The 9805-nt window shown below is 57.0% G+C and overlaps 1 protein-coding gene across 3 annotated transcripts; it reads right to left on the bottom strand.

The window, feature by feature from the left end:
* Nucleotides 1–1868: 1868 nt before the first annotated feature.
* SLC25A45 (solute carrier family 25, member 45) lies at nt 1869–7338 on the bottom strand. Of its 3 annotated transcripts, XM_012665350.1 has the most exons (6): nt 7302–7338; nt 6243–6286; nt 5980–6051; nt 5491–5676; nt 3093–3351; nt 1869–2944 (listed from the first exon to the last, which is right to left on the bottom strand). In XM_012665350.1, the coding sequence occupies exons 1-6, from the start codon at nt 7336–7338 to the stop codon at nt 2676–2678; spliced, it is 867 nt and encodes a 288-aa protein (XP_012520804.1). In that variant the 3' UTR covers nt 1869–2675. The 3 variants fall into 3 exon arrangements, with proteins under 3 accessions (XP_012520804.1, XP_012520806.1, XP_012520805.1); XM_012665352.1 differs by lacking the exon at nt 5491–5676; XM_012665351.1 differs by lacking the exon at nt 5980–6051.
* Between the last annotated feature and the right edge of the window lie 2467 nt (nt 7339–9805).

Raw genomic sequence — 9805 nt, 5'->3', positions numbered from 1 at the left:
TTGTTTAATGACATCTTTAAACGATCAGGAACCAGGATTAAAATGAGATGAATGAACAGTTGAGCAAATTATTTGGGAGCATCATCACTCAGGATTAGCCTCTAGCAAAACGCTATGAAATGTAGCTTTATATACTTAAATCCAGAAAATTCCATTACCCTTACTGCTGTTTGGCTTTCCCAGGAGCTCTCTCTCCCAAAGCCAGTCACTTTGGTTCCTCTCTTTGGAGCCTAGAGGCATCTCGTGGCCCCTCCTTCCACCTTCCTAAGAGTTTAGTCAAGTAAAGCCACTTAGTTAAACCAGATGAAGGCAGAAAAGCAAGCAAGCTGGGGTTTAAGGTAAGAGCTATAAATATCTGACACCTCTAATGGTGATACGTGTTTCTTTTCTTTTCTTTTTGGCTGGGAAAAAGAGAAAGGAAGGAGACACAGTGTTTAAGAGAATGCTGGGAATGTTATCTCAGTGAGTAACTAGTTATTCTTTGGCTTTTATTGTATCTTTTTGTCCCCCCTCCAACCTTAAAGCTTCCATTTCAGATTTTATACATTGTAGTGCACTTTTGTTTTTTCTTTCTGAAGCCCATAATTCAGTGGCAGAGGACAATGAGGGGGGAAATGGGAGAATTTAATGTACTGGGCTGCTTTACCCATCGTGTGAATAATTTCCTTTTTGAACAATAAACATTTATTGTCTTACATAGTTTTTAAGGTCCAGAAGTCTGGAATGGCTAAGCTGGGTAGTTATGGCTCAGGGTCTCCCACAAGGTTGCAGTCATGATGTTGGCCTGAGCCGCTATCATCTGAACGCTTGACTGGGGAAAGATCCACTTTCTTTTTTTAAAATTTTATTTCAGAGTATTATGGGGAAAACATCTAGATTTTAGAAATATCTTCATTGGGAGGCCAAGGTGGGAGGATCACTTGAGGCCAGGAGTTCAAGACCCGCCTGGGCAACATAGCAAGACCTCATCTCTACAAAAAATAAAAAATAAAATGAGCCGGGCATGGTGAGGCACATCTGTCATCCCAGCTACTCAGGAGGCTGAGACAGGAGGATTGCTTGAGCCCAGGAGTTTGAAGCTGCAGTGAGCTAGGATCCCGCCACTGCACTCCAGCCTGGGCGACAGAGGAAGACCCTGTCTCTAAAAAAATAAAAAATAAAATAAAAATATCTTTAGCCCCTTCTTCCCCATCTTTGTCTCCAGCAGTCTGCGGCACGCCATCCGGGCAAGGAGAGCTCCGATGAGCACAGGAAGGGAGCTGGTCCCGGCAGTTCCAGCCCAAGGGAATCTGAACTTAGGTGTCACGTGGGAGACAGCCACAGTGCCCAGGCAGAGCAGAGAAGCAAAGCAGCGGGGCGCTGGAGTTGGGGGCTTGGATGCATCCAGGCAAGTCACGTGACTTACTAGCTCTGTAGCCTGGGACGAGCCACATAATGTCTCTGAGCCGAGGCTGCCTGCTCTGTAGACTGTGACGATAATACTGCCATAGTTTCTGTAGGGAGTTCCTGGTAAACGGCAGTAACTTCAGGAATCCAGGTCACCATGAGGTAGACTCAGGTTGACCTCAGACCAGATTGGGACATTAGTGGGTACAAACTAACCTCAGCTTTATTGTCATTAAAATAACCCTCTCAGCTGGCTCTCTGTTCCCACTTAGCAATTGAGATGGGCAAACAAGTGCCATCGGCTAGGGGTGGGCAAGGCAGACACCCCAACTTCTGGCACCACTCCATGGCAGATCACCTCAAGACAGGTCAGGGCAGGCAATCAGGGCCTGGGAGGTTCAGTGGACAGGTGTGTGCGGCGGGCCCAGGGAAGCAGGTGTTTGCAACCGGAGTGGGGTGAGATGGCCCGGAGTGCAATGGGCACTTCACTTAACGAGCATTTATTGGACACGTGCTGGGGAACGCTCAGGAGTACAACTCCCACCTAGGGGAGCTCACCACGGTCCGGTGGGGAAGTCGAGAAGCGAACCAACAACTCCAAGGAAGCGCAGGCAGCACCATGATCCAGGAATGTGAGCGAGGTGTCTGAACCCCAAAGCCAGCCTGGGCTTGGGGGAGGAGCCGAGGAAGGACTCCAGGGGACAGTGCTCAGCCTGGGTCTTGGAGAAGAATGGGGTCAGCCAGGCACTGCACACTGCTGGTCAGGAGGGAATAAGCCTTCCAGGCCAGGGTGATGACAGAACACAGCTTGTTCGGGGTCCGGGAAGCCACTAAGGGATAGCAAAGCCTCGTGGGCAGGAGGGCCCTGGTGGTGGAGGGGTTTGGGCTTTTTCCTGAGCGTGGTGGGAGCCTCCAAAGGATTCTGAGTCGCAGAAGGGCACGGTTTGAAAGGGGAGGTGGAGGCAGCAGGGCTGGGATGGTGCCAGCGGCAGAGCCTCCAGAGCTCTTCAGGAGGCGCGGGGACTGCGGCGCTTAGCACGCTGGCCAGGCTGCGTGAGCCCTGCTCTCTGCTTCACGACTTCACGGAGGCTGAGCCCAGCACCACTGGCTTCCTGGTGTCTCCACAGCCCAGTCTGGGCCGCTGGGAGGTGCCTTGATTCAGAAGAGCTGAGCCTCATGCGTTTGAATTACAAACTATGCTTCCAAATTGGTTGAGATTTCAGCTCCATCTCAAACTGGCAGGCGGGCGCTGGGCCTGCCAGGGAGCTACTGGCATCGCACGGCCAGGCTCATCCCCACCAGCGTAGGAGATATTCGTAGCTGAGGAAGGTGACAGCGTTGACAGGAAAGGCACGGGCACTGTTGATGGTGATGCCCCGGAAGAAGACCCCCAGGCCTTCCTGCCGGACGCTGCTCACCATGCAGTCCAGCACACCCTGGTACGCCCTCCGCTTCAGCCCGTCCATCTGCATCCGGGACTTGATCACGTCTAAGGGCGTGGCTGCGACCCAGGACGTGATGCCGGCAAAGCCCCCTGCCACAAGCACTGTGGCTGAGCCTGGGGCAGAGGGAGCCCAGGTAGGGTCAGACCTGGAACCGAGCATCTCCCCAGTCCCCAGTGCTCAGTCCCCCTCCCCAGCCTTCACAGTCCAGCCCACCGGCGACCTACACCTCTCCGTCCCCCACCCTCATGCTGCTCTACTTACTAGGATTCTGGCCCTCTGGTGTACACTGGCGACACAGCACTTCATAGGTGACAAAGTAGATTCCCATTGTAGGGGTGTCCCTCAGTGTCAGGGCCCAGGCTCCTTGGAACAGCCCCCGGGGCCCCTCCTTCTGGAAGATGGAGGCTGCACAGTGCATGGGTCCCCGGTACCGGGGTGGGGGGCCCCCCAGCTGGGCCCTCGGCTCTGTCTGGTTTTGTAGCCGGACTTTGATGAGATCAAAAGGGGCCAGGAAGTAGGCCTGTGGGGAAGGAAACGTGAATGCCCTGGGTGGGGCTTTGGGCTGGGAACCATTGGCTTATGTTAAGCAGAGGCAGGGGAAGGGCAGAGGGCAGCACCTTCCCAGAGGAGCCATGTTGGCTCCTGCTGCCAGCATGCAGCCTCTCGCATACACGGCTGGGCATGGGCCAGGACGTCTGCATGCAATGGGGACAGGCCACCTCCCTTAGCATCAGGCCTCTGTCAGCAAGCAGCACTGCCCCCTCCTCATGCAACAGTGCCGAACTCGCCTGGCAGGCACCCGGGACTCGGGACCAAGCCTGGACTCTTTCCAGGAGCGGGGGTTCATTTCTGGCCTCCCTAAAGCCCAGCACGACTGGCTTCCTGCACCCCACTGGCATCTCCCCAGCCCTGTCTAGGTGGAAGGGAGGTGCCTTGCAGCAGATGGGACACAGATCTGGGTCGGTATTGCGACTGGGCCCTGGGTGAGGGTTGGTGCTGGGGGATGTGGACGGAGACCATGCGGGGTCTAAGGTTTGAGTCAGGGATGTGACTAGGTCAAGGTCACTGTTGAAGTCCAGGTGAGAATGGAGGTCCAGGCTGAGGTTAGCACACCGCTGGGGGGGTTTGGGCGTGGATGTGGTTTTTGCTTTGTGTGTGTTTTGTTAAAGGTACATGAGCTCAGTTCCTCAGTCCAAGAGACGGCTGATGGCAGAGGGGGCCGGCAGTCACCTCTGGCAGTGGTCTTTAGAGTGTGACAAGCTGAGTCTTTTTTTACTTCCCCCCCGGGGCTGGGAGGTTAGTGGCTTGGGGACTGGCCCACGGGTTGGGGACCATTCAATGTGAGACGCGACCTTGGTGCTGCCTTTAGAGCCTGGTGGCAGGGCTGTGCTGAGGGCTTCCCTGGGGGGTGTTCTCCTGAGCCCTGGGCTCCTGGGGGTGAGGAAGGGCTGGCCAAAGGCAGGGTGGCAGATGGCGCCCATGTGGGGGAGATGGAGCACCAGACCCTACTTCACTGTTTGGCCAGGTCAGCCTCAGCCAAGTCCAAGGCAATGTCTGTGCCCATCAGAGGATGTCAATCCCTGCCTCTTCTTGCCTCCTCCACATTAAAACATATTTTTGTGCCAAGACCCTGTTAAATGGAAACCCAGGCTCCAGTTGGCCCCCAGCCCCATCAGCGGCCCTGACCGTCCAGGCTCTGTTTGCCACAGAGCTGCAGGGGAGGGCAGCCTACAACCGGGCCTGGCTGGGCCTGGATCAGCCTCATAGCCCAGGGTCTCAGTTCTCTTCCTTGTTTTGGGGGGGTTGCAGGTCTTGGGGCTTAGAAAAAATGTAGGCATGCGCCTTGTACAAAAATGGGCAGAAGAAAAGCCATTAATCTCATTAATCATTAATTCATTTGAATGAGCAACCCGACTTTGTCCTTTGTCCTTGCTCTCTGCCGCATGAAGTATGTCAGGGGCGTCAGGGCTGACAGCCAATAGAGGTGACCCAGGTGCCCGGCTGGGGTGCGAGAAGGAGCCGCGTGCTCATCCCTCTGCCTCTCTAAGCTCAGAGGCCCCACTCAGCTCTGTTCCCATTGGTGCCTACAGGTCCCTCTTTCCTCCACCCTCCCCAACAACCCTAGCTCTACGGTGCTGAGAACAAAGACCAAAACCAAATGACTGGAGTGACTTAATGATGGATACCCCAGACCTCTCCCACGAGAGCTGTCTCCCAGGTAGCTGCCACCCTCGCCCTGCAGGCAAAGGGCTGCGCTGGGTAGGGTGGAGACGTGCCAGGACCACATCAGGACCAGGCCAGAGGGGCTGGGCTCACAGCTCTGCTGGACCCAGCAGCTCTCCAGGGTCTAAGGTCTGCTGGGGAGTGGTATTCCCATAGCTCTGGGGCTGGCAGATGCCCCGGGAGGTGGGCAAGCCCTGACAGCCTGAGAGTGGGGCATGGCTGCTTCTCCATGGCATCCTCCTGGCACTGCTCCCCAGCCCCAGCACCTGCAGCCTGGAAGGCCACAGCACAGTCAGGCCAGGTCATCAGAGCCATGCCTCACGTTCCCCTAAGGAAGGCCTGCCCATCCACAGCTGTGGGTCACCGGAGGGGGATGGGATGGGACAGATCGAGCTGACCATCATTGTGCCCATGTGCCCATGCGCTGCCCTCTCACCTGCAGGAACCCCCCAGTGCAGCCTGCTATGAAGACGTGTGTGTAGCTGGGCGGCTGGGCCCACCGCTCCTGGTGGGAGGTTGCAGTGAGTGCCAGCAGGGAGTTGCTGTAGACCCCAAACAGCACGGAGTTGACCAGGGCTATGCTCGCGATGGGAAAGCTCATGCCCTTGAAGAAGCCCAGCAGCTGCAGGGAGACACAGCGACACTAGAGGAGGTGCTGGGGGGCCTCCCCTTTGCCCTTTCCAGGCCTGGCAAGGCCATCTCTGGCTGGAAACCACTCCCGAGCCCTGCCACAGCAAGGTGGGGACAGGCTGAGGCTGGGGAAGGCCTTGGCTCCACTCTTGGGATGGTAAGCTACCACCAAGTCCCCCAAGGGTCCCAGACTTGGGTTGTCTCTCCTCCAGAAGCAAAGCCCTGCTGAGGAGGAGAAGGAAGTTGGTACCAAACACCCCAGATGCCTCCTACCCGAAAGAAGCAGGCCACCCACCGACTCATGGCGGTAAATCTTCACCATGCAATCAATGATGCCCCGGTACGTGGTCTGGGTCTGCAGCCGCACCTGGATGGGGAGGACAGAGCAGGTGGGTGGAGGGGCAGGTGGGCAGCCCACTCTTCCCTCTGGCCCAGGAGCAGCGTGCCAGAGGCAGGAGAGGCAGGAAGAGCCTCCACTAGCCAGGCCTGATCTCAGGGCACCCTTACATTTGGTTTGGGTGAGATCTTTCATTCTTCAGGTGCGTCTCCTAAACTCACCTTCACAGTATCAAAGGGGTGTCCCAGAACCAAGCCCAGAGCTCCTGTGGTGACAAGAAGATGCTGTAAGTATGGGCCTCATGCCAGGCCCAGGGCGCAAGTCTGTGCTGAAAGGAAAGAGGGATTTAGGCAGGAGGAAGGAGGGCAGGACCTTCTCAGACATGTGCAGCCATCTTCCTGCCAGACTCCAGAGAAACTCCGGCTGTCCCCTACCCCGTCCACACGGGGCTGGAAGGCATTGGGACAGGGAGTGAGGCCCCAGCCCACCTGAGAACACACACCCAGAAGTGAAGAGCCAACCAAAGACGCATGTGTCCTTGGCTGGGAGTGAACCCCCGAGTGTCCTGCTGCTTATGAATGGTGGGACTCTGGACGAGTCTCCAATGCTCCCGCCTCCTGCCAGCTTCACTCGTTCCTTCCTTCAATTCATAAGGTTGTTGCCTTGATCCAGAGCAGGCCGCGCCTCCGGTCAGCAGGGCAGAGCTGGAGGGCCCTTTCGGGAGGCATGCTGGCCCTTGGACAGGGCCTCGGCACCCCCCACTCCCCAGCCCTAGTCTTCTCCTCCACAGCGGGGCTGGTTCTGGAGCTTGGAGGAGGTCTCATCTGAAGGAGGCAGGTTCAGAATGTCCCTCCCTCCTAAGAGGAATGTCACCCAGAAGCTGGGCTGGGTCCACAAGCACAGGAGCCCTCCTCAGGGGCCAGGAGTGCAACCCCTTGCCAGGTGGGGCAGAGGCCAAAGGGAACTCAGGATAGCAGGTGAGGTCAAAGGTGAACTTCCTTTCTGACCTCCACAGGGTGGGCCTGGAGATGGGGGCTCGAGGCACAGGGTGCTCCCTCGGGAGGCAACAAGGCCTTGGATGTACCAGCAGCACCTCCTCTCCCCACCCCACGCCTTCCTCTCCTCTCTCTGCCCGCCACTCTCAGGAGGCTCTGGGGACAGCCAACTCTGGGGTGCTCCAGGTGAACTCAGACTTTGGCCTCAGCACCTCATGTCACCCACCTTCCCCAGGAAGTGACCTACCTGGGTGGGAAGTGACAAAAGGAAAGAAAATGTCTCACCAGAGACCCAGCCAGCCACGAACTCCTCCACAGGCATCGTCCGGGCTCCGTGGGAACCGGCAGCTGCAGCGGAGAGACAGTGAAGGTTGAATTCCCCCTCGCCCGCCCCGTACACGTGGATAACCTCCCGCTAATGTTTAACCCTGGCTGGAGGGTGAGAAGTGGCCTAGTACCCAGACCTGGGGTGATGACTGGGAGAGGGGAGCCAGCCAACTCTGGTGACCCTGAGACTGGAGGGGGTGTGCAGAGCGGGGAATCTCACAGGCCAGGGGTGACAGATGGAACCACAGAGGTCTGATCCCCCAGCCCCAGCAATGAGGATGCTGGGGGTGGCAACCCGGTCCCAGCTCCCTGGTCAGGCCTCTCCAGGGCTGCCCTCAGCTGTCAGTGACGGGGAGGCCTTGCCGGCCCATCCTAGCCCAGCCCCCCTCCTGTGTTCACAACAATTGCCAGGCCGCCTTACCCCGCCTCCACCCACCCAGGCCCGCAGGCCAGTGGGGATGGCGCATAGCCACCAGGGGGCAGGCCCAGCCCACAGTTGCCTGTGGCATGGGGTAGCTGCCCCAGCCAGGGCAGCGGGGACACAGGCTGGGGCACAGCCCGGGAGGAGCCGCTCCCAGGAGTGACTCACCAGGCCGGAAGCTGTTCTCCCAGAGTTGTTTACAACTCCCGTGTGTGAGTCAAAGACAGCCTGCCTAGGCCTCTTCTTTCCCAGGGGAAAGATGAGGGCTTGGCGACGTAAAGAGTCCTGTGTCTCTCTGCAAGGGCCGGTCCCGCTCAAAGCCAAAACTGAAATCCTTCCTAGGCTCACGGAGCCGCAGGCACCGCCCATTCTCCTCTGACCTCACATCCAGCCACCCCTGGCCTCCTGACTCTGGGCCTAGCACTGGCTGTTCCCTCTTCCTGGACACTCTCAGCCTGCCCACCTCAACCCCCCTCACCTGCTCCTCGGTGAGCGCCCCCCCACCACAACGTTGCAGTCTGCCCCGCCCCCCAGCAGTCAGCACCTGGCTCTTCCTCTTCTTCCTCCCATCACACTCATCCCCTCTGACCCGTGATGTATCCCCATCTGCCAGGCAGGGATCTCTGGCTGTTTTGCTCACTAATGTATCTCAAAGGCTTAGAATAGTGGGTGGCACAGGGTGGGCACTCAATAAATATTCTGTCTCTAAAAAATAACAAATATTGAGCGAACGAACGAATGGAAAAGTCAGGGAGTGGCATCAGTGGCCAGCCCTGGGGTTTTGGTCCTCTCCTGGCATTGCCAAAGGGCCCTGAGAACATAAAAGTCCAACAGTACCCCCACCCTCCCCTCCAGATCTCGTTGAAGCTGTTAGTTTCCTATCAGATGCCAAGGCCCAGTCCTGCTCACCCTCCTCTCTCTCTGTGACTACTATCTCATGTGGGTGGCAGGTTCTAGAAGGCAGGGTATCATCTCCGATCTCCTGCCCCTAGAACTGCCTAGGGCTCTTTGGGCCACCCTAAAGACCATCCCAAGGCCTGGCCTCATGGTGGGTTGGCTGCAGTCCTAATTCTGCCTCTTGTTCTCTTCCTGAGTGGCATTGGGCAACCCCTTGTGTGAGACTTGGGGTCCTTTATTGTTTGTCAGAGTAGGGCACTGGGCCGGCTAACTGCCAACGTCTGAGCCTCCTCGGCTCTAAAGGCTGCAGGGCCCCTCCTCCCTCACTCCAGAATGGGCCCCATTCTCTCCTCCAATCTCACCGCCCACCCCTGCTCAAGAGAGACCCTCATTCCCACTTCCCTAGAGCATTGCAGAAGAGAAGCTCCCCCACGCTTGGCACAGCAGAGCTCTTGCCTCGTCACTCTCTAGCTCACAACCTCTAAGACGTCCTCACTGCCTGAAAAACCTGCCCTATACCCTTCACCCTGGGTTTCAGGGTCCCAGCCTTGGTGCACCCCACCTGCTGTGCTCCTATGCAGCAGGGTCTTTCCTGGTCCTAACCATGCATCTGTGGCTACCTGGAATGCCTTTCCTTCCCCACCCTGCCAGCTGGCACACTACTCAGCCTTCCAGCTCTCCTCCAAGGCCCCCCTCAGTTAGACCCCGGTTCCAGCCTCTCCGCCGCCACCACACACACTGGCAGATGTCAGCCTTTTTATTTAATCTTTCCAATCCTGTTTTCTCATTCATAAAACAGAGATATAAAACTCATCTCTTACTGTGTTATAAGGATTAAAGCACTTAGAACAGTGGCTGGCACATATACAGTAGCTGCTAATGCTCTTATTTCCACTCGCAGGACACATGAGGATGACATGAGGGAACACCCAGGAAAGGGCCTGGCTCAGCAGCCAGCACACAGGAATTGAGGACCCTCCTCTTCCTGCTTGTAGCATTTTGTAGCTTTTAAGGCAATACTGTCATCCTCTGTAGTTTTAAATATGCTGTTCTCCTGGGCTTCTTTCTCTCTGCCCTCTTCCTCCACTCCCCAGTGAAACCCTAACGTACATTTCCCAAGGGCAGGGACTGTATCTCACTTCGG

Source organism: Propithecus coquereli, unplaced genomic scaffold, assembly GCF_000956105.1.
Source record: "Propithecus coquereli isolate 6110/MARCELLA unplaced genomic scaffold, Pcoq_1.0 Scaffold120, whole genome shotgun sequence".
Taxonomy (NCBI): domain Eukaryota; kingdom Metazoa; phylum Chordata; class Mammalia; order Primates; family Indriidae; genus Propithecus; species Propithecus coquereli.
The sequence above is the reverse complement of the archived record's forward strand: the minus strand, read 5'-3'. Positions and strand labels throughout refer to the sequence as shown.

Excerpts from the sequence above, each read along its gene's own strand:
- SLC25A45 (XM_012665350.1), bottom strand. The coding sequence starts at position 7,338 with ATGCCTGTGGAGGAGTTCGTGGCTGGCTGGGTCTCTG. Across the intron at positions 5,677-5,979 it reads AGATTTACCGCCATGAGTCG|CTGCTGGGCTTCTTCAAGGG; the intron begins GTGGGTGGCCTG and ends GTCTCCCTGCAG. Across the intron at positions 2,945-3,092 it reads ACCAGAGGGCCAGAATCCTA|GCTCAGCCACAGTGCTTGTG; the intron begins GTAAGTAGAGCA and ends CCTCTGCCCCAG.